General features: G+C 49.3%; 1 protein-coding gene across 1 annotated transcript in view; it reads left to right on the forward strand.

Annotated features, from left to right (window-relative positions):
* LOC125750419 (teneurin-2-like) overlaps positions 1–25319 on the forward strand; it is a 106689-nt gene that overhangs the window by 33071 nt on the left and 48299 nt on the right. The window contains 3 exon segments of the mRNA XM_049028225.1: positions 10637–10713; positions 10715–10862; positions 22330–22567. Of these exon segments, the coding sequence (XP_048884182.1) occupies positions 10637–10713; positions 10715–10862; positions 22330–22567 (463 nt within the window).

The raw sequence follows: 25319 nt of genomic DNA on the forward strand, positions 1-25319 counted from the left end.
GGGGCATTGCCGGTGTCAAAGCCTGAAGTTGGGGCCCCTCTTCTCCTAGTCTTCTACTCTTCGCGTCTTGTGTCTCACATCGGCCATTGTTTGCCTTTTCCTGCTCCCCGCTTCCTCCCTGGTGCTGGCTTTGTGAATGAGCTTGTATCCCTTGCATGCAGAAGCTGTTTGTTCCACGTGGCACCATTGTAGGATAATGACATACTTAAACGCAATCAGCATATTGCTGCGCAGTAAATACAGCTGGGCCAGATTGCGTCTATTCAAGGGGAAACGGTTTGTTTCTGAATTAGCCCTAATTAAATAAGTTCTACCACACAGTGTCATAATTGGCTGTAATATTTACTGTTTCCTTGCAGCTGGGAGCTCTCTGTTCTTTGTCGACGTGGAGGAAGAGTCAGGATCAGGAGGCGAAGAGGTTTTTCTTGTGTTCTGTTATTTTCTTTTGTGGGTCGTACGGTATGCAGCACTGAGGCTGAAAGTGGTTGTTCTCTGTCATCTGTGAAAGGACAGAGGAGGGTTGGGGTCTGTGACAGGCCACGGAGGGCTGGCTCTGGGTTTACCGCATGGCGGGCCATTTAAACTGCGGCCCCTATGCAGATGTGCCTGAAATTCCACTACTGCCAGTAATGAATGCAGCGTCGATGTAACTGGATGCAAGTTGCAGCCATGTGTCCGGGCTGCGGGTAAACAATACGGTGGGCGGTCATTTATTGAGACGGGGGAGAGTGATTTCTGAGATGTGTGGTCGTTAACCTGAGCGGGACATGAAAGCCGGTCAGCCGCCAGTTGTGTTTTTATAACTTTGGGAAGCACGGGGACTGTTGTGGGTATGGTATGGGGCCCTGCTGCCGAAATCCATCACACGAGCCCTTAGCAGCACTGGGGGGTGCGGAGCGAGAGATGGTCTCCATCTGTGAAGGAAACAGGCAGCCGAGAGACGACTGGTAAGGCAGCGGCGAGGCAGTGAGTGGCTCAGCCCGGGCGTCCCGCAGCACAGATAAAAGGAGATGCTTTGTCCTTCAACGAGTCTGCCTAATGGCAGCACAGCAGAAGTGCTAAGCCCTGGTGAGACGGAGAGGAGAGAGCGGAGGGAGGGAGAGAGGCAGGGAGGGGGAGGGACGGACTGAGGGAGGGAGACAGAGAGAGAGAGATGCTGAGCTGAGAAGCCGGAGTACAGAGTCAAAGCATCTCCATCGCTTTAGCACGGGGAGCTCACCTCGGCGGTCCAGCCACCCCCTCTCGCTCTCCCTCTCTCTCTCTTTCCCCTCTCTCCTACTCCCTCGCTCCTTCTCTTCACACTGCGCGCAGCGTGGCTCTGAACAACAGGACTGCGGACGGCAGGAGGCTGCAGGTGCGATTCCTCAGCCGAGACGATCGCAGGCAGCACTGGGGAGCACGGGGTGGGTGGCTGGCAAGTGGAGGTGTGGCTGGGAGCCCCACTGGCCGCGGATGACCGGAGCAGAGTAGATCTGCCCGTGCAGACCTGAGAGAGCAGCATGGAGCCCAGACAAGGTAGGACACCAACCTGCAAGGCCGCAGCGTGAATGTGGAACGGGTCTTCTGTCTGTAGTCTAGGGGGAGTGGATAGGTTAGGGCACAGGGACGGGGCAGTCGGGGTGTGGGACCAGGAGACAGGAGTGCGGGGACGGGGCAGTCGGGTTGTTAGGGCAGTGCGGAGGGGGCGCCAGAGCAGACCAGTCTTGGCATGGGAACAGTCCCCACCCCCCCCCCCCCCCCCCCCCGTGAACTAAGCCACACTTTCAGAAATTGATCTTCACTCCAGGACCAATTCTTGGGACTGGGTGCTGGTCTGCGGTGTGCCGGTCCAAACGCGTGCAGTCCATCACTGATGGACAGGGTTGTCCAGGGGGGGGGATCAGCATCACCAGTCAGCCAACGTACTCAGCATCGCAGAAATTTCCGCATGATCGTGAAATGTGCCATATGCACCCGGAAGGCCGACAGCATGTGTGCATTTTCCCACACGCCGTCCGTGCGGCTGGCCGGCCCACTTTCTGTTTCTTACAAGAGCAGCGGCTCGCGGGGCTCAGAGTCGGCGTGGTACTGTGAGCGCTTGCCGGACTCCAATCTACACAGTGACAGTTCGGGTCGCGAGCGAATCCTGCAGCTTCCCGCGTCAGATCAACCCGTCCACTGGCACTGCATCGCCTGCACAGCAGCTGAGTCTCTGTATCCACTGTAAGCCAGCACTTTTCCATCTGCATTCAGATCTGTCGTCTCGTGTGTGTGATGTTGTTGTTGTTGTTGTTTGTGTGTGTGCGTGTGTGTGTGTGTGTGTGTGCGTGTGTGTATGCAGTCCCTGTGAAAACTCAGGCATTTCTGAGAAATCCACAACCCGGGGCTGATGTGAGCACTGCTCTCCCAGAGTCGGGGCGGCATCAATGATAGCCAGACCCCCGCTTCTCTCTGCTGTTTCCCACTTCGCTCCGTTTGGTTCATTCCATGGTGGGGGCTGGGGGGGGGGGGTGTTTATAGGTCAGCGGTCTGATGGATTTGCGGCACGCTCGTGCCATGTTAAGTTGTCAGGGATTTGTTTTGCGCTTTCCAGGGCCTCTTCCGGGATTCTGCCTCATTAATGCCTGCCGCTGCATGGATGCCACCAGCTCGTCTGTCCACACTGGAGAGGAGCCTCCAGGAGGACGTGCTGCTGGGCCGTGCCTATGCACGCTGGCCATTATGGCTGTTCTGAATTCCTGTTTTCGCTGTGGCCGCGCAGAAGTATAAACCCAATCACATGTAGTTAATCAGGACCGGGATTAGTTACCACTCGGTTAATGATGCTCATTAATACTTCGCTAATGTACCCCAGGTCATGCAGTAATTAAAAATCTCATTTATGACTTTAATCTTAAAAGTTACCGACTTTCCTTCATCTGAACAGTATTTCATATGCAGGAAAAACTGTGTGAGTAAATCTTAAACACATTGTGTACATTTCTTTGTGAGTAAGGAGATGGAGATGTGTGTGTGTGTGTGTGTGTAGGCATACATTTCTTTGTGAGTAAGGAGATGGAGGTGTGTGTCAGATAAATATTTGTGGTTGTGTGTGTGTGTGTGTGTGTGTGTGTGCGCGCATACTGCCTGCCGCCATCTCTCATGGGGGAGGGGGGCGCAGTTGCATCACTGAGCAGTATTTACGTGAAGCGTGGGGCTGCAGGGGAGCCGGCGGGTCCTCGGGGCCCAATGATGCAAAGACAGCTCGCCTTTGCCTCACAGTGCCGACGGCTGTGGCGGGGGACCTGCCAGGCCTGTACTGCTCCATTTGCCCTCAGCTCAGGTCCGGCTCCCCAGGCGTGATCACCAGGGTCCGTACATCATCTCTGGAGCTGGTCGGATGGAGCGCCTCGGGGCAGTCTAAAAGCAAAGCGGTCTTTTCATGTAAGACACCGCGGGTCACACTAACTCCACCTTCAAGTGTGAGGAAGTCCTGCTGATTCTTCTTACAAACTCCCAGTCAAACTAAAAGGAAGATAAATACACGGATGGAAAACGGATCAATAGTGATGTGCGGCTGATGTAAGAGGATCCTAAAAGGCAGGTGACTGACGGACTTATTACTGGCGGGATCGGCTTCAAAACACACAGCAATATGGTGTGTCTGTGACCAAGTCTATGTGCCACTTCAAAGGCAGTCGGTAAATGTGCTAATCCGCCCTCCATCTTTGGATTAGCAGCTTTTTCGGTTTGGATCAGATGAATGCGCTGTTACAGGGTAAAGTGATCACTTCCATCCTGACTCCAGAAACAGTGGGCGATAGTGGGGGGGGGGGGGGGGGGGGGGGGTAGCTGACAGCAGAAGCAGAGGGATAGAGGGGATGAGCACCCAGATGTGCAACTTCTGCAACTTCTGTGTGTGTGTATGTGTGTAACAGAGGGAACACATTTGTGTTGAGTTTGGATCTCACTGGTGTATGCTCTGATCCTGGGCAGGTAAGAAGATCAGCTGGTGGAGGAGGGATGTGTGACACAGGGAGAGAAGTGGGCGGTGTGAGAGAAGGAGGAGAGGAAGGAGAGAGCGAGAGGAAGAGAAAAAAGGGAGGGAGAAATAGGACATATTTAGTTTCTTGTGTGACAAAGACAAAAATAGGGCGGTGAGATGGAGGGTCTTAAAAGGCGACGGAGTCTGAGGTGTAATTAGCGATAGGGCTGTTCGTCTCCTCCACCACAGCTGATGGTGGCGGCCGGGTGCCAGCAGGCTGTGCCGAGTCAGCGTTTCCAGGCGGCCCCTCAGGGTCCCCTCCGCAACGCGCAGGGCCACGCCGCCTCGCCGCATGCAGCTCCTCTGCAGCCACGCGTCCTCTCGGCCCGGTTTATGCATGACGGATGTTCTGTTCCTTTTTTTCGGTTTTACGATGGTCAGTAGGCAGGCTGGCCCCTTAACTGCTGCCCCCCCTGCTGGCTGGCCTGGTTCGGTTTTCACAAAGTATGTCATGCAATCGTGTGTCTGTGGATTGTCATGTCACTATGAGTGCCTGAACATGGGAACAACGTGCAAACTGCACAAGCGGAGCAGAGAGAGTTACAGACGTATTTTGGCACGATGTGTTTAAAGTGGTAATGATCACCGGCCTGTGCAGGCTGCTCCGTCTGTCATGCTTCACCTGCTCACTCCTGTCAGTGTACAGTCTGGGCAGGATGGATGGCGCAATAACGCAGCATAACAGGGAATTTTTGTTATTATTGTTCTTGTTGTGATTGGTGCACAAATTAAATGCTGTCATGACCTTTCTGGCTGCTTAACAAACAGTGCCGGCAATCTCATCGTCTTAATGGCGCATGCCCCAGTAGCTCTCTACACATGCACCCGCACCCCCCCCCCCAGTGACCCCATGCCTGTACCCCCCTGAGACACAACCTCTAGTGCAGATGATGGCAGCATCAGTTGTGGTACTTCTAAGGACAATTTTGCATGAATTTTACACCTCAAGGCTAAATGTTTGCTTTTCTATGTTGAGCTTATTTCTGCGAATCCTAAGATTGCTTTTCGCCTTGTTGTTAAAGCTTCTAATTATGAGGTGTCATATTTATGATAAAATTATTATTAGCTTATGAAAGACATAAAAAAATCAAATTAAGACCTAGTGTCAAACGTACGTAGCTATGAAAATGCAATGATGCCCTCTTCATCACGATTCACGGCCAGGACCCTCCCTGAGTATGTTGCTGGTTCAAGTCCCAAGAGGAACCACGATCCCATTAAAACCACGTTTTCCAGAGCCACTTTCCATCATGCGGCAGCACAATGTCCCCACGCAGTCTGTGTCCCCCAGTCTCCCTCACATGCTGCTGGTGAGCCAGGCAGGCTGCGGATAAACGCCCCCCCCCCCCCGCCGCTTTTGTTGTCGAGTGCGTTTGCTCCACGCATGTCCTATTGTGAGTGATTTCCATGGCAACCTCCAATTTGTAGGGTGTGAACGTGTGGCGTGCAGAGGACAGGACACCGCGTGAAGTTACCTGCATCCAGCCATCCAGTGACAGTACAGTCTCACTCTTTTCTCTTTTTTTGAATTTTAATCTAAATATTTGTCCTTGGTAGAAATTATCCAGAGAGTTGTGCTCCGCTCAAGGACAGATGGAGGAAAATATGACCTTTGTTGTTGCTTTTTTCACCATACAAATAGTTTATCCATCTGACCCATTATTTTAATATTGCATTTGTAAATATAGAGCTAAGCTGTGGCCTAACAATGCCTCTAAGCAGATATGGACATGAATGAATGTAGCCAGCCTACTTATTAATGAATTAGCTCACGCAGAGATCCACAAACCCGGGCTAATTCCGCTTTCAAGCCTACAGCGGCTTTTCCTGCCCCTACCACCAGCTCCATTCTCTCTTCACCTGCTTAGCTACTTGAACTCAAGCTTTTATGGAAAGTAGCCTGGATTTTATACTTGCTTGTTCACCTGTGTGTTTCCTGCGGAGCTGTTCAGGGTGAGTGATTCGCTCTAAGGTACAACTGCAGGCTCCCTGGGAGGCTTTCGAGTCACTGTGTAATCGCGTGAAGAAAAAGGGGGGCGTCGCGCTGGGCCCTGTGCACACCTCTGCCTCGACGTGCCACCGCATATGCCGGCAGACTCGCTGGGTAATGCGAGAAACAGGTTGGCGCTCTCCCACCCCCACCGCCATCTTCCAATTCTCTGTCCTGCTCATTTCTTACAGTGGCTCCACTTCGAGGGATGGATAGACTGATGTCTATATGTATGAATCCTCAGGTTCTCCACAGACTGTCTTCTAAGCTCTTATTCTGCTCACAGGGGCCTGTAGCCTACCCTAGTCAGCGTGGGCCCCAGGCAGAGGTACACCCTGGGCGGCATGCCAGTCGGTGTCCCAGAGACACCCCTCCAAACCTACCAACGTCTGGCCTCACAGTTATAATGAAAATGTCTCTGGATGGCGAGGGGGAGAGGTTCGTCTAGATTTCTTTCAATAAAGGGAGCCATCCGCAATCCACAACAACAAGGGACAGGTAATTTATATGATAATAACAGCTGTGTCTCGGGCCGGAGCGGACCGGCGGAGGCCCGTACTCTCCGAAAGACTAATCCATGTGGAACAGACCCGAGCAGCCTGGCCAGCACGTGCGGGGGCCTCTTCAGAGGACTCAGCAGGCTTGGTGACACTTTGATTTTTCTGAGATCAGATAAGGGGAGAATGTACATGGGGGGGGGGGGGGACATCCCACCTGGACTGTTTTCTGATTGGTTTTTGCTGGCTTAGTTAACTGTTTTTTTCCCCTTTCCCCCTCGTTTAGTCTTAGTCCTGGGGAGGGGACAGTGTGGGCTGGCTGGGCACGGCTTAGCGAGCATGCAGCTCCCGGGGTCAGCCTGACTCTACAGCTAATTAGTGGAGACGGGCAGGCCGTGCACTCGAACCGGACTTGTCACTTTCTGCTTTTTTGGTCCTTAGATATGTGAGGTTGACAGGGACACGGGTTGGGTGGAGGTGCAGAGTTTGGCGAGGACTGACTTCGAGAACCTCTGTCATAAAAGTAAACAGAAATCCTTGATTTGGTGCAGGGGGTCAAAGGTGAAGACTGGGGGGGGGAGACTCACGCTTGGGTGGGATTGCGGCGCTTCTGAACGAGACCAGCACGACACTGAACCTCTGCACAGCACGGTCGGCAAATTCCTTCCCTAAATCGTCCTGCTGTGGTGGTACCTTGGCGACGGTCCTGCCGCGTGGATCTTAATCGCCATTCGCTGAGACCCAGAGCCTCGCTCAGCGGGTGTTTGCACAAAGGCAGGGAGCCGGATCACTTCGCGCGCTTCGCTGGCACTGCATGGCGCTCCCCGACATCACAGTCATTTTCAAAGGATAAAAGCGTCTGTATATATATTAAAAACCCACTGGCAGCTGAAACACAACTAGTGAGACACTTGAAGTTCAACATCAAAGAGTTCTGGGAAAATAAGCGATACCATCGTCTGTTTTTTTTTTTATTTTTCATTTTTAATTAAAACAAGCTTGTTTTTTTGCAACGCTGATTTGTTGGGGGGGGGGGGAGTTCAGCTGGAGTCCCAGCAGCAATCACCGGTCATCTCGTCTGTTCGATATCTGGGCAGTGGGTCCTCCCTCCGCTTTTTCTTTGTAGGGGGGGCTCCCCCTGAGTAAAACACAACAGGAGCACTCCACATGCCCCCCTCGAATCTGCCCATCCCTCTCTGTCAGTCATCCATGGGGGGCGCTGTGGCGTGAAGGTGCGGCATGTTAATGACCGATGGGGGGTGGGGGGGGCTTGATTAATGGGCCTCATTACCGGTGCAGTTTGTCACTTTCCATCTGACTGGACTTCAGCTGTCTCTGCCTGATCTCGGCGCACGCGGCTCCCGGCCCACCAGATGGACAGAGACGACCCGGTCCGGTCCAGATATGGAACCCCGTCCACGTGGCTCAGGCGGAGCGAGAGCAGGGCTGTCTCGGCTTTGGCTTGGAGTGCGGAGCTGTCGCATTTATGTCGGTATCTGTGGGCCCCTTACAGTTCTCAGACGACACACTGCCTGTGTGTGAATGGGCATCTTCAAAAACTGTCTGGAGTTTGGTGACATGGGGGGGGCAGGAGGAAGGGGGCTGTCCAAGGTGTATTACCTGCCTGACAAGCTCAGGAGGTCCAAATACTTTGGAAAAACCTTCTAAACCCAGACATGATGTCCTACCAGCTTAAGGTGAAAACCTGTATTCTGGGTCGCGTGGGTCGAGGTCTTGGGCAGGGTTGGCCTTCCGGGTCATGGTGAGCCGGGCCAAGGCGCCCCCCCTCCACCCTCCCTTCCCAGCCATTTCCGTCATACTCAGCAATGGATCCTGTGAGGGAGAGAGAGGGGCCAGTATCGTCTAGAGGAACATGTGTGCCTCTCACCGCCGAGTCCTCGTTCTAATAACACAAAGCAATTTATACTGACCTTTATAGAAATGTAGCAAAAATAAATTACAATAGTTAAAAAATGCCCCTGAGCCTAATTGCAAATGAGATTAAGTCTCCCGTAATTGCTTTTGGCCATCTAATGCAATTTTTCCTTTTTTTGTAATTAACATGATTTAAAAATTTAATCACCCCCCCCCCACCCCTTGTTGCCCACTGTCACCAACAGGCCTGATTATATTGTCAATGGACTTTGTAAATAATAACCGGGGGGGCTTAGTCACATCCTTGGGCAGGAAAGGAAAGTAGGTCCAGGGGCCCCCGGGGCCTTCTTCGTCATCATCCTCCTCCTCGCACCTCCTCAGGCCTCGTCCCCTGGTTCTGGCCTCCTGTTGGTCATCTCTTTCTTCCCCCCCCCCCCCCCCCTTTCACTTCAGGATCAGCTGCTCCCTGCCACTCACGTTCCTCCCCACCTGTGCCTGCTCCTTCCTTGCTCCATCCCACCTCCTCTTTGCTTCTCTGTATTCTCTGAGGTTAGGCCGCTCTACATTAGGGATAACCCCTCCAGTTTGCAGAAGGAGCTCTCCACACAATCGGTGACCTGTGCGTGGAAAGCTAAAGTGTTTCCATCCTCATAAAATCAGACGACATGTAAATACGCCCCACTGCGCCGCTCCATTACCCCGGGTGCGTTACTCTCCGTCTGCGTGCTCTGGCTTACCATATTCCTGCTGGGATTCTGACAATCAAAGGTGCTTTTTCAGGTCACAAATCAGCTGGGGCTAATGAAGCACAATGTGTTTTTTTTTCCTCATTACAGCAGGAATGTCCGAGCGCCCGTGTAAGATCCCGCTTACCGCTGACATCTGGGCTCGACGTCAGTGAAAATTAAGTCTTTTGGTCACATTCTGGTGAAAATTATCCACATGTTTTATTTTCTATTTGCAGGACAAATGCGGGTCAAAGTTCAATTTAATTCAGCATATTTTTCCATACCGCATTTTCATTGCATTGTCTCAAAGCGCTTTACATCGTCCTTGCCCAAAGGAGGACCGCAGCAGGTACAACACGCGTTGGGGGCGATGGCCCAAGCCAGAGGCGAGAGTGGCAAGGAAAAACTCCCTAGAAGGAGGAAAACTTGGGAGGAAGTTCAAGGCGGAGACAGGAATCGGACATTAAAGCAAAACTCGCCTTCACCTCCGGCTCGTATCACGGTTTTCTGAGCCAGGCTGTGATGGCATCGCTGGGCTCAGGCCCCTTTTCACAGACCCCCATCAGTTTCACCATTACAGCACTGGTCAGGAAGTGGTTGCGTAGGTCGAAACAGACTGGGGATGAAGGCGGCGGCAGGGACACCATGGTGGCTGGCAGTGCCCGGCTTACAGCAGTGAAGTGGGAAATACACCCCCCAAGCCCCCCCCCCCAGAAAGATGTCCTCCACCTTCTGGAGAACACTGTAGCTCTCAAGGACAAGCACCAGTGGGTCAGACATGGCTGGCTGGTGTCCCAGGATAGGCGGGGCAGCAGGGCAAAATCTACCTTAAAAAACAGCTGTCAACAGCTGAGACAGGGGGTATGCTGGGTAGGATGGGGGGGGCGCGTAGGCCCACGCATGTTCCCTCGTTGTGAACTTAACGGCGTCTTCTGGGTTTCTGCTTTCCATCATTGATGTCAGAAGGTCCTGGCGTCCTCCGTGTTCACTGTACAAACTGTTTTTATATCACGTCCCCTATCCCTAACCCTTCATCTTTTACTACTAACATCGTTCCTCTCCCACCATTCAGATACATCAGACAGTTAGCCCACCATGCTGGATTGACACTCCTAATGTTGAATAGCGGGCCGGGGCTTATTACAGTATCATCTGCGGAAGCTTCTAGGCCCCCTGTACTTCACTGGTTCTCTAGCTATTTACTTCAGTTGGGTCACTCCTGTACTCTACCACCCCCCATCAGTACGGTCCCGTGGTGCGTCTGTGTATGTGTGTGTGTGTGTGTGTGTGTGTGTGTGTGTGTGTGTGTGTGTGTGTGTGTCTGTGTGTGTGTGTGTGTGTGTCTGTGTGTGTCTGTGTGTGTCTGTGTGTGTGTGTGTGTGTGTGTGTGTGTGTGTCTGTGTGTGTGTCTGTGTGTGTGTGTGTGTGTGTGTGTGTGTGTGTGTGTGTGTATGTGCGCGTCTCTCCATGCGCAACCACATGTCAGTTTCCCGCCATCCTGTGTGTAACGTGCGTCTCCTTGCTTCTGTCTGTCTATTCTCAGGTCGCCCCCTCCCTCCCACGCCTGCCTCCAGCCTACTCCCACCCGCCCCCCCCCCTGCCTCCTGCCCCCCTCCACCCCACGGCCCCGGCTGTCCGGGAGTGTCAGGTGCCCCTGCTGAACAGCAGCTCCACGCACACCATCCTGGAGAGCCATGCGGATGACGAGTTCACCCCCAACGCATACCTGCTGCGGGCCTGTGCTCCCACGTCCCAGCCGGGCCCCACGGGTAAGACCCCGCCTCTTGTACATGTGCTCCCCGCCTCTGCGCCTGTCTGACGTTGGCTGTCGGGACAGCAGCTCTACAGCAGCGTGCCATGGCCCCCTTAATGTCTCACGTGTTGGTTCTGACGTCCCGTTTTGGTGATCTGCCTTCTTTACACTGGGGGGTGGGGGAGTCCTGCATTATTTGTATGTAATATGTAATCATAATTATATTTACGGCATGATCGTATCATAAGTAGAGCCGTGTGTAATGTCAGCGCTGTAATAAATGTCAGCAGTGATGTCTGTGAAGCTACAAAACGGTCATTTCGATTTCAATAAGATTTTGCTTAGAAAAGCAGAGGCTAAGCGCTTCGTTGTGTCATTTTCAATTAAGCAGCATCCATAGGATGAGAAGAGGGATGAGTTAATAACCGCGCTGGCTTATTCTCAGGGCTGCATTCTGTTTTTAGTTTCAGTTCTAAGTATAAAAAAGTAACTGGGGCGAAAATATATATATATATGTGTTAGAATTGGGTGATCAGTGTTGACACACCACAGTGCACAACGTCGAAACACGTCCTCTGCATTTAACCCATATATGACTTTTGTGACACAGCAGGGGGCAGCTAATTCAGCACCCGGGGAGCAGTGCTTGGGGGTGGTACCTTACTCAGGGTACCTCAGAGGTGCCTAACCGGTCAGGGATTCGAACCTGCAATCTTTCAGTTACAAGTGCACTTCCCTAACCATTAAGCCACCACTGCCCACAGTGATATGTATATGCGTGTGTGTGTGTGTTTTATATATATATATATATATATATATATATATATATATATATATATATATATATATATATATATATATATATATATATATATATATATATATATACACACACACACACACACACACACACACACACACACACACACACACACACACAGACACACACAGACACACACATAATTCACACATATATATATTTTTTAATTTTAGGTTCAAAATTGTTAATGATTTAAATTTTTATTACAGCGAAGAGTTGCTCAAAAATTGAAGCCCTTATATTTTCAATAAACCGGAAAAGCCCATTACCGCAAACTGTGCAGCAACGGCAGCTCCTTATCGCAGGAGGCTGTTTAATAACTTACCGGACTGAGCCATGTTACTTATAGTGGGAAAAGCCCCTGTCGTGTATGATACATATATATCCATCACTAGTAATTATAGCGCTGGGAGTAGTATCCACTGCGTCTAAATATCCGCACTATGTGCCAGTAATATTTAGTTAAACAAAAAGCGAGATAATAACATTTTTGTTGGAATGCAATCTATTGTTAATGCCATTAACTTGTCCTTTAATCCACTATAAATCTTTATTAAGTCTGATCGCGGGTCCGGGTTTGGGGATCAGCGTGGTTACGGCGCTTTTAAAATGACATTACATCATTGCTCTAATTGGTTTACCGTTTTGTGGAGCGACATCAATCATTCCCAGAGTAGCCGTGCACTAAATGAATTCACCCTCTCCAGCGCTAACACTGACACCATAATTGCTCAAAGGAAAAAACGGGGGAGAGGGGGGGAAAACTTTGAAATGAAATTGGAAATTGCGATGTATCTGAGTGAGATTTTAACCTAATGGTTTTATTTTGAAACCCGTGCTTCCATTTGCCCTGGAGGAAAAAAACTCCAGGGCTCAGCGCCGGCCGGCCTCCGATTTGACTGTGTAAACCTATCGTCCTTCAGTTACTGACTGTTTTATCTGTTTAACAATAAAATAATAATAATAATAATTATTATTATTATTATTATTATTAATTCGGCCTTTATTGCCGTGCCCGGGGTGCGTTGGGATCCAGGTGACGTGACAGCATAGCGGCGTAGAGCCGTCGAGTTCCTGACTGACGTCGCCGATCGCATGGCTAGATTTACGGCCAAGATCCTTCTGATTTCGTACGTGACGATGTGCCGGGCTGGGCGTCCTGCAAAACTGGGAGAAGCTACCTATTATTATTATTATTATTATTATTATTATTATTATTATTATTATTATTATTATTATTATTATTAGTAGTAGTAGTAGTAGTAGTAGTATTATTAGTATTATTATTATTGTCGGGGGCGGCATGGTGGTGCAGTGGTTAGCACTGTCGCCTCACACCTCTGGGACCCGGGTTCGAGTCTCCGCCTGGGTCACATGTGTGCGGAGTTTGCATGTTCTCCCCGTGTCGTCGTGGGGTTTCCTCCGGGTACTCCGGTTTCCCCCCACAGTCCAAAAACATGCTGAGGCTAATTGGAGTTGCTGAATTGCCCGTAGGTGTGCACGTGTGAGTGAATGGTGTGTGAGTGTGCCCTGCGATGGGCTGGCCCCCCATCCTGGGTTGTTCCCTGCCTCGTGCCCATTGATTCCGGGATAGGCTCCGGACCCCCCGCGACCCAATAGGATAAGCGGTTTGGAAAATGGATGGATGGATGGATTATTGTTGTCGTTGTTGTTAATAATAATATTATAATTCATTGACATAGCATCTGCAGTGATTAGAAATAAAATAAATTAAGAATACTAAGAATAATATAAGTAATTATAATATTTGTCTTTTTCACAATAATGTATCATTTACAGTGGTATTTACTAATAAAAAGCAAAACAATCTTTTAATGGTGATTGTGTGTGTTCATATGAGCATATTCTTGTATAAGTATATTATTATTATTATTATTATTATTATTAATAAGTATATTATTATTATTGTTATTTCTTGTTGTTGGAATAAAGTTATATTAGATAGTAATTGTTATATTCTAATTAGTAATACAATGTAAATGCTGTAAATGTTTTTTGTTTCTAGTAGTAATGACAGTTGTATTGTTAGTTGTGAATTTATTAATATAATTAATAATTAATATATATATATATATATATATATATTTCATTGCAGTTTATTTATTATGTATCTTTATCAATAATAATAATAATAATAATGTTTCATTTATATAGCGCCATTCCTGAGCTCAAGGTCTCTTTAGAAAATTTTGCAATGTTTTTTTATCAAACCAAGGAAACATTGAGATCAATTTAAACAAAGCAAAACAAAGACATAGAAAAATGAAATTAAGTATATTTAAAACAAACAATTCAGCCGTTATGAAGTGGCAGCCTGAAAATCAGAGTTTTAGAAAATGTGGATTGTAATATGAGCAGAGAAGAGCGATACTGCACAGAGGCTGTGGATGAGAGTGCCAAAGTCTGGGTGTGCTAACACTAAATAACGTGCCACCTACCGAGGAGAGACGAAGTGTGGCCACTATTGTAACTGTGTACCATTTTAATTAAATGAATGTTTTTTTAAAAGCAACAATCAGGTCAGGAATTGAACTCATTCACTAAAGTTAAACCCTGTGTGGGCTTTGCTGTGGTTTCGTGCACCGTGCTTAACTCTTTTTATTCCATGTGAATGTTGTGTGCAGGCGGCATGTGGCCGTGTTACACATGCACACTGCGCCTTGCTTGTGACTTCGCTGTGGGATCCAGCAGGGTAGCCTCTGCAGTGGCCGTGTTACACATGCACACTGCGCCTTGCTTGTGACTTCGCTGTGGGATCCAGCAGAGTGGCCTCTGCAGTGGCCGTGTTACACATGCACACTGCGCCTTGCTTGTGACTTCGCTGTGGGATCCAGCAGGGTGGCCTCTGCAGTGGCCGTGTTACACATGCACACTGCGCCTTGCTTGTGACTTCGCAGTGGGATCCAGCAGGGTGGCCTCTGCAGGGGCCATGTCACACATATGCACTGTATCTGCACCTTGTTCGTGACTGCACTGTGTGGTCCAGTGGACATGCTTCTGCAGTGGCCATGCAAACATACCTCACTGTGCTGCCACCTACCCGCTGCTCTGTCTGAATTCCGGAAGTCACAGGTCCCAGGAGCTCTGAGCTGGACTCCCTCCCCCTCTCCGGCATGGGGGTGGCGGGTATCTCATGCCAGGACGGCTGACAGGGTCTGGCACTCCACATACACCGGGGCCTTATTTTGTCCCTGCTTTTGTCAACTTATCACCTCTTCCCAGAGGCAGTCGAGAGCCCCCCGCTGGCCAGCTGCCTTGGGTCCACCCACGTCCTCATCCCCACCCCCAGATGTTGAATGGCATAGTCGGCCCACTTTAGGAGCCGTTAGGGAAGGCCCACAGAGCGGCCAGCGGGAACCGCGGGCCGATTTGCAGCAGGAAAGTGCCACATGGACGCCGCCGCTGTCCATGTATTATTCATCTTCTGCCTGCTGTTTTCGGCATCTCCATGAGCGGCATTCTCCTGCGAGCGGACGGCTCCACAAGTCGGTCACGTCAGAAATGTTTAACCATGGCTTTGTTAAACTGACATCCTGCAAAGCTGCTTCCTTTTGCACTTGCTTGTGATGTGGGTGTTTGTACCCGAGTCTTTGGGGTCTTTCTGGATGGGCCTGTTTACACACTAAACAGCAGGACTAATTCGGGGGGTAGATATACTTTCCCGATTACAGAGGATGGCTGAACGAGACGCACGCTCCTCTGTGGCTCTTTAAAACCTTGCTTTAACCCTGCTATCAGTGTGACGCTTTTTCCCAGTAAAACAGTGCTGTGCTAGATTTTAATTAAGTCCCTGGCAAAGACAAGATCAAGGGGACAGAGTTAAGTAGCACGTCCTTTCGTCACTTTAGATCTTAAGCAGTCAGGAGGCTGGGCTCAGGGTGTGTAGGGGGTCCTGGAGACCTCCAGCTGAGCAGGCTCTCGGTCTGCTTCTTAGTGGTGAGTGGGCAGCTGTGCCCCCCGCCCCCTCGTCTGACAGTGAGTAACAGAAATGTCGATAAATGGTTAGCTCAGGTGGCGTAAGGCTCACTGGTTCCACCATCTTGCTGCTCATTTGGGGGTCATCTTCAAAAGCAGTCCAAGTCGCCGGCGCAGTACTGCTCTCGTGATGAAATGAATTAATGAATCTCTTTGTGCTACCCCCACTGCCACCATGGCGTGGTGACCATGTGACCGCCCAGCAGCCAATTGGGCCTTTAGTGATGGGCCTCCTCAGCTTGCATGTATCACTCCGATGGTGCTGTCTCTTCCCCTCGTAGTTTGTGTGTTTCGTGTAGCCGCAGTTGCTCGCATTCTTGGCTGGAATTTGTTGGATTGTGAAGTGTTGCTTATCAGCTGCAGGGTGCAGTGAAGTACTGTTGCACAGTTGTGAGACACCGAGACTCTGGGGTTTACTGATTTCTATTGACTCTGTGGACTGTGACACACTGACTATTGGCTGTTTTCCGCTTTGAGATACTGACTTTTAGGTTTTGAAACTAATCAGTAGGGGGTTGCCTTTAAGATACTCGATTATTTGTTTGTGGCTGTGAGAGATGAGGTGTTGGCTTTTTGATGCTGTGAGAATTTGACGATCAATAGCTTAGGGCTGTGAAAACGTGACAATTCACTGCAGCTGTGAGATGTGACTTGCGGCTTTGGCCTGTGCGAGTCTGACTATTGTCTGGACTTTGTGAGGCTCAAACTATTAGATATTTGGGGCTGTAAGACTTACTATTGGCTGTTTGGCCAGTTGGACTTAATTCATATTTTGTGGACAAGCGGCAAGGTCACATAAACGCTCTCTGTGTGTTTCTGTCATATCTGTGGTGGAAATTTTGATATTGTCTGTCCACCAGACGACAGAAAATGACATTATTCATTGAGACTGTTTTCTAATGACCACATTTTATTTATTTTTAAGCAGCTTGGATCCGTAGTAAAACTGCGGATATCATTCCGAATTGATGTTCTGCTCTCGCCTGTATTTTTTCGCAGAGATTTCTTTGCTTGGGTCTAACCGTCTATTTTAATCCATGCCATGGGCCCCACACCCCACCATGCTGGGGTGCTGTAATCTGAGCATGGGGGCGGCACCAGAGCATCGTCACGCCATGTTTGGACTGCCTTGAGCCGTGACTGCTATTAGTCTCTTTATTGCATTTCGCAACGTGCTTCTTAGTTTCCGAATTCTGCCACCATTTTGTGAAGTGCCTTTGAGCCCAATCACAGAACCACACTGGACCTGGGTGGGGGCTTTAAAGCCGGATAGAGAACCTTCCTGCCCGTGTTTCAAGCCGCACCACAGTGTATTTTTAGGCGTTTCTGGGGAGGGAAAATTAATAAATAACTCGACTACTCACCAAAAAAAAGTTTGATAGATCTTTTGGAGGAGTTGTTTTTTTTTTTTGCCCCCAGAGGCCGATGTGAGAGGAAAAGACAGAGTTGGGGGGGGGGGGGGATTTGGTAGTTACACGGATGGCATAACTTCACAGCTATTTCATATGCACCGATTCGCAGACAGGAAGACGATGATGCAAGCGGTGGGTGGCTTTTAAAGGGAGTGTGTGAGGAACTGAGACATTATTTATGGCTGCCTGTCCTCAAAGACCCGATCTGAGAAGTCGTGTTACTGCAGCAGCGTCAGCGCCGCATTCTTCTATAACAGCCCGGAAACGGCAGTCACTTGCGTCAGAATAACCTAGTTATGGTTAACGCCATGCCGCTAATCAACTAACAACCAAAAATAATTCCGCGATGTGTCACGCAGTGACTTCCCCGGCCTGCACATCAGTACATCACTTTGAATGCAAAATAATTCGACTACAGATTTAGGATGAAAGCATTAAATACTTGAACTTGTATGATAATATTAATGTTTTATTATATAACTGATTGTGCCAGATTTTAACGGAAAGTGCAGGTAGGCTGAAACATTTTCATGCGATCATTTTCAGCTAACGGTACAATTTGATTCAGTCGGAGACATGGATAACAGATCAGCAGTGAAGACTCTTTCTCCCCCCCCCAGTAAAATCTTCACCCAACTCTTTAGATTTACTGCTGGGTTGTAATCAAGCATTAAGTTGTGTAATCTGCTGCCAATCTTTTCTAACTATATAAAGATAGCGAAGAGGGTATTTCATATGTATTTAGACTGTGAGGGCGGGCGGCCTAGAATGATCCGTGTGTCGTGCTTTCCAGACCCCCTCACCGGAGATATTATTAGCTGCTCTTCTTGTCAGGGCCCATATGCCGAGCCCAGTGAGAGCCAGGCGGCTGCCGTCCCAGTCCATCCAGCGAGTCCCTTACGCATGTCCACAGTGTTTCCATGCTAATCAGTCTAGGTCACTTCTTCTCCCCTCACGCAATGTCACCTTTGTAATTGTGGTATATACTAATAATCCTTGTAGTCACGTAGTTATTATTGTGACCAACAGTTCTCGCTCATCTGTAATTGTGATCATTTATATGTTTCAGTTATTTCTGTAGATATGATCAGGTCCAGGTGATTAGGAGATGTTTTCTCATGTAAAATGTAAATTTGACTTTTAACCAAAATAATACTGCATTTAAAATGAAGCTTCAATGCCGTTACACACATCATGAACATAAGGTGTATTTTAATGAGTACTTGTTTAGTTTTCTAAATTTCTAAATGAAGTTCTGCTGTTCACTCAAATGGTATATGTTGACACGTATACCTTTATTATACCTTTGTATATTTCCTTTGCTATACCTTTGTAAATTAACTTTTCTTTTAAAGTCTACCGCTCATTTCTTTAGTCATTATCATCTGGGTCCAGTTCAGTATGTTAACTGCTGAAGTCTGTTTCTGAAATTTCTTACCTTTTATGAAAGTCAGTGTACTGACCTGTTTTCACAGTACAGATCCTTACAAAGTGGCTAAGGGTGGAGTAACAAGATGTATAACACCAGTGCGTTGGGGCGTGGGTTCTGCCGTTTTCAGAGCGGGAGACGTGCTAAGATGTATAACAGCAAGGGTGGTGTGTTGGGCCGTAGGTTCTGCTGTTTTCAGAGTGGGAGTCGTGCTATGGTATATAACAGCAAGGGTGCTGCATTGGGCTGATGATTCTGCTGTTTACAGAGCGGGAGACGTGCTAAGATGTATAACAGTAAGGGTGGTGTGTTGGGACGTAGGTTCTGCTGTTTTCAGAGTGGGAGACGTGCTAAGGTATATAACAGCACGGGTGCTGCATTAGGCTGCTGATTCTGCTGTTTACAGAGCGGGAGACGTGCTAAGATGTATAACAGTAAGGGTGGTGTGTTGGGCCGTAGGTTCTGCTGTTTTCAGAGTGGGAGACGTGCTAAGGTATATAACAGCACGGGTGCTGCATTAGGCTGCTGATTCTGCTGTTTTCAGAGTGGGAGACGTGCTAAGGTATATAACAGCAAGGGTGCTGCATTGGGCTGCTGATTCTGCTGTTTACAGAGCGGGAGACGTGCTAAGGTATATAATAGCAAGGGTGCTGCCTTGGGCTGCTGATTCTGCTGTTTTCAGAGTGGGAGACGTGCTAAGGTATATAACAGCACGGGTGCTGCATTAGGCTGCTGATTCTGCTGTTTACAGAGCGGGAGACGTGCTAAGGTATATAATAGCAAGGGTGCTGCATTGGGCTGCTGATTCTGCTGTTTTCAGAGTGGGAGACGTGCTAAGATGTATAACAGTAAGGGTGGTGTGTTGGGCCGTAGGTTCTGCTGTTTTCAGAGTGGGAGACGTGCTAAGGTATATAATAGCAAGGGCGCTGCATTGGGCTGCTGATTCTGCTGTTTTCAGAGTGTGAGACGTGCTAAGGTATATAACAGCAAGGGCGCTGCATTGGGCTGCTGATTCTGCTGTTTACAGAGCGGGAGACGTGCTAAGATGTATAACAGCAAGGGTGGTGTGTTGGGCCGTAGGCTCTGCTGTTTTCAGAGTGGGAGACGTGCTAAGGTATATAACAGCAAGGGTGCTGCATTGGGCTGCTGATTCTGCTGTTTACAGAGCGGGAGACGTGCTAAGGCGTGTGACACCGAGGATGGTGCGTTGAGGCGTGGGTTCTGCCGTTTTTGGAGCCGGAGACATGCAAAGGCGTGTAACACCAAGGATGATGCATTGGGCCGCTGGTTCTGCCATTTTCAGAGCGGGAGATGTGGTAAGGAATCTAGCAGTAAACTTTAGTGTGACTTCTTTTCATGAGACGAACATACCATACAGTACTTACATACTGAAAGTGAGAGTATATTATCTTTATTTAAAAGCAAGGATATCATTATTTTAAATAATCAAGTCAAGTCGTTTATTTATATAGCACATTTGAAAAATAAAGGAGTTGACCCAAAGTGCTTTCCAGTTTAGAAAGAATTAACAAATACTGCATACATAGTAAAATATAGAAATAAAATTTCAGTAACAGTGAAATATCCATCTACTTACCAAACTGATTGTCCTTCTGGGTTGCAGGGAGTCTGGAGCCTATGGGTACAAAGCGGGGAACAACCCAGGACAGGGGGCCAGCCCATTGCAGGGTACACTCACACGCAACTTAGTAATTCCAATTGGACTGTGGGGGGAAACCGGAGTACCCGGAGGAAACCCCACGATGACATGGGGATAATATGCCTATTCCGCACACATGTGACCCAGGCGGTGACTCGAACCCGGGTCCCAGAGGTGTGAGGCAACAGTGCTAACCACTGCAACTGTAAAATATATAATATATAAATGAAATGACTTGAAAATAGGTCTCATCAATTGAAGAGCAGCACTTTATGTAGGACGGGAGTCTAATCTAAAGTCCGGCGGCAGATACAAAAAGCCTGGTCACCTTTGGTTTTGAGGCGTGAGTGTGGAACCAAGAGGAGCTGTTGTGAGGATGACCTAAGTGACCAGGGGGCTGAATTTGAAACTAATAAATAAGTCTGAAATGTATTGTGGGACTAATCCATTGAGTGCTTTAAAAACAAATAGCTACATTTTAAAATCTACACTGTATTTCACAGGTAGCCAGTGCAAATGAGCTAGAACAGGAATAGTATGTTGTCTAGAAATTTTCTTTATTGATTAAAAATGTTCACATTTTATAAATGTGCTTTTATTTGTCACAGATCTCAGTTTGTTTACTTCCAAAACCAGTTTTTGATCTTTCCTTCCTGAATTTGTGTATCTATGTGGTCTCTAGATCGAATTTAGCCCTGTCACTGTCTCCGGATCACAGGTGTTTATCTGTGTGTCACGGATGGTTCTGGTGATTATTTTTAAATCCCAATTTTTATTTTAATGAGCTGGATCTTTGAAAATCTGACGCAGACCACAGTTGCCCCAGGTTCCAAAAGTGGCCTGGGACACGCATGTGCGAGAGCATGCACACATACGGCAGTGACCCCGGGTTCCGGAGTGGCGTGGGACACGCGTGTGCGAGAGCATGCACACAGACGGCAGTGACCCCGGGTTCCGGAGTGGCGTGGGACACGCGTGTGCGAGAGCATGCACACAGACGGAAGTTTCACTGGGTTCCGGAGTGGCGTGTGAGATGCGTGTGCGAGAGCATGCACACAGACGGAAGTTGCCCTGGGTTCCGGAGTGGCGTGGGACACGCGTGTGCGAGAGCATGCACACAGACGGCAGTGACCCCGGGTTCCGGAGTGGCGTGGGACACGCGTGTGCGAGAGCATGCACACAGACGGAAGTTGCCCTGGGTTCCGGAGTGGCGTGTGAGATGCGTGTGCGAGAGCATGCACACAGACGGAAGTTGCCCTGGGTTCCGGAGTGGCGTGGGACACGCGTGTGCGAGAGCATGCACACAGACGGCAGTGACCCCGGGTTCCGGAGTGGCGTGGGACACGCGTGTGCGAGAGCATGCACACAGACGGAAGTTGCCCTGGGTTCCGGAGTGGCGTGGGACACGCGTGTGCGAGAGCATGCACACAGACGGAAGTTGCCCTGGGTTCCGGAGTGGCGTGGGAGATGCGTGTGCGAGAGCATGCACACAGACGGCAGTGACCCCGGGTTCCGGAGTGGCGTGGGACACGTGTGTGCGAGAGCATGCACACAGACGGAAGTTGCCCTGGGTTCCGGAGTGGCGTGGGAGATGCGTGTGCGAGAGCATGCACACAGACGGCAGTGACTCCGGGTTCCGGAGTGGCGTGGGACACGCGTGTGCGAGAGCATGGGATTTAAAATGAAAACATACTGTGTTTTCCGAGGAATTGAGTAATTTTACCTTAATATTTTGCAATCTGAGAGCCTCTTCTGCACAGTTTAAATGCGAGGAGCCGATCTGAGTCACATGACACCAGCCATCGCTATAACGAGTCCTACCCTCGCATTATCAGCACCAGTCTTCAAGAAGGCCTGTTGCTCTGGCTGCTGTGGGAACTTAAGCTGAGTATGTACAGCATGGGCCTGGCCATGTTGGCTCGCTGATTATTGCGCATGCCTCACCATGCAAAGCCTCTGTTTTGATGTGAAGGACTGACTTGTGTGATAAAGCTGTCAACGGAGTTGGCATAATTTATTTAAAAGAGATGGGGTTGCTTTCGAGGTCACACTGTAATGCTTTCTTTCATCCTAAAATACAGAAGCAGAACAAATATCGATATGTAACTTGAAACAGCCAATCAGAAGACTGCATTTCACAATGTCCCTCCCCCTGTTCTCTTTCAGGTCCTACAAACCACCACAGCCAATCCACCTTGCGGCCACCGCTGCCACCGCCCCACAACCACCAGACGCTTTCACACCACCAGTCCTCGGCCAACTCACTAAATCGAAGCACCGGGGGCACCCGCCGCAACCCCGCCCACGCCCCCGCCATTGCCCCCGGCGATGGGCCCACCACGCCAGAGTCAGTGCAGCTTCAGGACAGCTGGGTCCTCAACAGCAACGTGCCCCTGGAGACCAGGTGCGGTGTCCTGCACATGTGGTACACACATCCGTCTGTCCATCTGTCCCTCTGTGTGACATGGGGCCGGTGGCCAAACTGGGGCAGCCTCACTCATGTGGTCTCAAAAGACTGCCTTCTGTCATTTCTCTGCACCCTGAAACACCACCATGACATCGTCCCCCCCCCACCCTGTTCCTCCTGAGACCTGACTTAATTTTTTGTTTTTCATCAGTGTACCTTGTGTGAACCCTCAAGTCAATTCAGTTTATTTCAAGAGTTATAGTTCAAGAACAGGGAAAAGGGAAGACAAAGAGAAGGAAGGAAGGAAGGAAGGAAAAAGCAGATGATAATGGAGGAGAGGAACCAAAATCTTCCAAGTGGGGGGGAGGAAAAAACTTTGAGGGACCGAGATTAAAGCCAAAGTCCATCCTCAGTCAATTCTCCATGCTGGCTTGTGTAGTGTGGCAGATTGAAGGCTGCTCTCACGATGTTACATCATGATGTAGGGCACATCCATAATGTCACCCGTCCATGGGACTGAACCAGGACTCCAGCTCAGATGGTGTCCACCTCCCGTACATGTGGGAAGGCAGACAGCATGGATGGCCAGAACATGCACTGACACATTAATAGACATGCATAGTAGATAAAAATGGCATGTACATCAGCACCAGCAGCCGTAGTTATGGTGTTATGTGTTAAGCTGCGGGATAGCTTAACTGTAGTAATAGGTCTTCAGTCGAGATTTAGAGACTGCTTCGACATCCCGAACATGGGCTGGCAAACCATTTCACATCTTCGACTCTGCATCCGTATGTGACTAAATTGAGAGGCTGGTATCTAAGATGACACCTAGGTTACGGGCTGAGCTGCTCCGAGTGGGGAGTGGAGATTATAGCAGGCCAGGTTGACAACTCGCCTCTTAACAACAGAACCTCGGTTTTCTCTACATTTAATGACAAAAGGTTTTCAGTCATCCAGGTCTTAACTTTATTAAAGCGATTAGCTAAAGTGACAATAGATGAGGTATCATAAGGTGCAGCTGAAAAGTATATTTGGGTGTCGTTAACATAGGAGTGATTATTATGTTTTCTTATTATTTTATCTAATGGCAACATATAGAATGTGAACTATATAGGACCAAGAACTGCCCCCTGTGGAACTGCATGTTTAACCAGTGACATTGATGATAGAGTGCAGTTATTGGACACTTGAACGTATTGCTGTCTACACAAGCCTTAACTGAGCACCCCCTGTCACCCTTCTCCTGTCAGGATCTGGGTCAAACCCGGAATGTGCTTGTGTGATCACTGGAGCTCCTCTGCCCTAACCAGATAGCCTCATTCACTGATCAGCATACTAATTGGACTGTCCAGCATGGCATGTACCAGTGCCGACTCATTCCTGGTAGTTCACACCCGGTCTGGGGCAGAGCTGGCGCTCAGTCACCATTCCAACCTGTGATTGGTTGATTACAGCAGTGTTATTAACCTATCATAGTGCACTTTTAATGCTAGCCTGCGTTTGGCTGGCTGCCGCTTGAGTTGGGTCACTTTAGAGAGACGGAAGGGGGGGACATAGGGAAAGGTTGACAGCTGCATGGGGAGGGGGTGCATGCATCACTACTTAGGAGCCAATGTGGGACCCCCCCCCCCCCACCTGCCATGAGCACCTTCATGGGAGGAGGGACATAAACAAAGTTAGACCTGTTTCAGCACCTTGGACAGCACCAGGTTGCCAGACCTGTGTGCCAGTAGACTTCCTCCCCCATTTGTTACTGATTTCATTAATTGGGGGTCTGTCATATAGACGGACCTTTAGTATATTGGGATATCCTCACCTGCAAGCTGACTCAGCCCTCTAACAACGTCATGTCGGTTTACGGAGAGAAACAGGCCAGCCCCCCCCTCCACCACTCATGCAACATAATCAGTACCATCGATCCAACCTGCCCCCGAGCCCAAGGACGCCCCAGAGAGTGCCCCAGTACCCTTAGCACAAGCCAATCTCCATTCCCGATACTGGGCAGGTTAGCTTGACGAGGCTTGAGATGAAGAATTGCAGAGGGTTGAAGGGTTGCAGAGGACACAGCAAGAGTCTAGGGGAAAGCAGAAGGGTATTTTGTAGAATCATTCTCAGGTCATATACCCCTGTCTAGATAAAAGCATGCAATGTCTGTTTGGGCATCTCTTGTTTTGTGTGTGTTTAAGATGCATGGATAACTCTTCGGTCACAGGAACGTCTAGGAATGACAGTTGAGCTCACCGCCCTCCACTGGTTGGGGGTGTAACGTCTCCTTTTTTGCAAGACAGCGAGGTAGGAGTGAGGCAGGGTGCTGGAGAGCCACTAAGGCCACTGTAAAAAGCTAAAGATGGCTGCTATTGCCCAGGCTTCAAAAGCCCGATTTTCAGCCAAACCACCTTTTCAGCAGCTGATGCCAGCTCCAATTCCCCATTAATCTGAGGATATCAGTCAGAGCCCCCACCCCCTATACACAGGAATAGGCTGCTGGGGTGGGGAAGGGGTTGGAAGGCTGTATGGTGGCACCTTAGACATTAGCAGAGGAAAGATTTGGAGAGCCAGTACATCTGGAGATTGGTGGCACCTTCCCAGTGCTCATAATATTAACACCCAAAGTGTGTGTGTAGATGGGTGCCATCTGTTTGAGACCATGTGCCTGTTTGAAGCGGACGCCACTGGAAGCTTCCGGGGGGGTGAGGCTGGGGTGACAGGCAGCATAAATCAGCAGACCTTCAGACCCGCTGCCCCA

Source organism: Brienomyrus brachyistius, chromosome 10 (genome assembly GCF_023856365.1).
Source record: "Brienomyrus brachyistius isolate T26 chromosome 10, BBRACH_0.4, whole genome shotgun sequence".
NCBI classification, from domain to species: Eukaryota; Metazoa; Chordata; class Actinopteri; order Osteoglossiformes; family Mormyridae; genus Brienomyrus; species Brienomyrus brachyistius.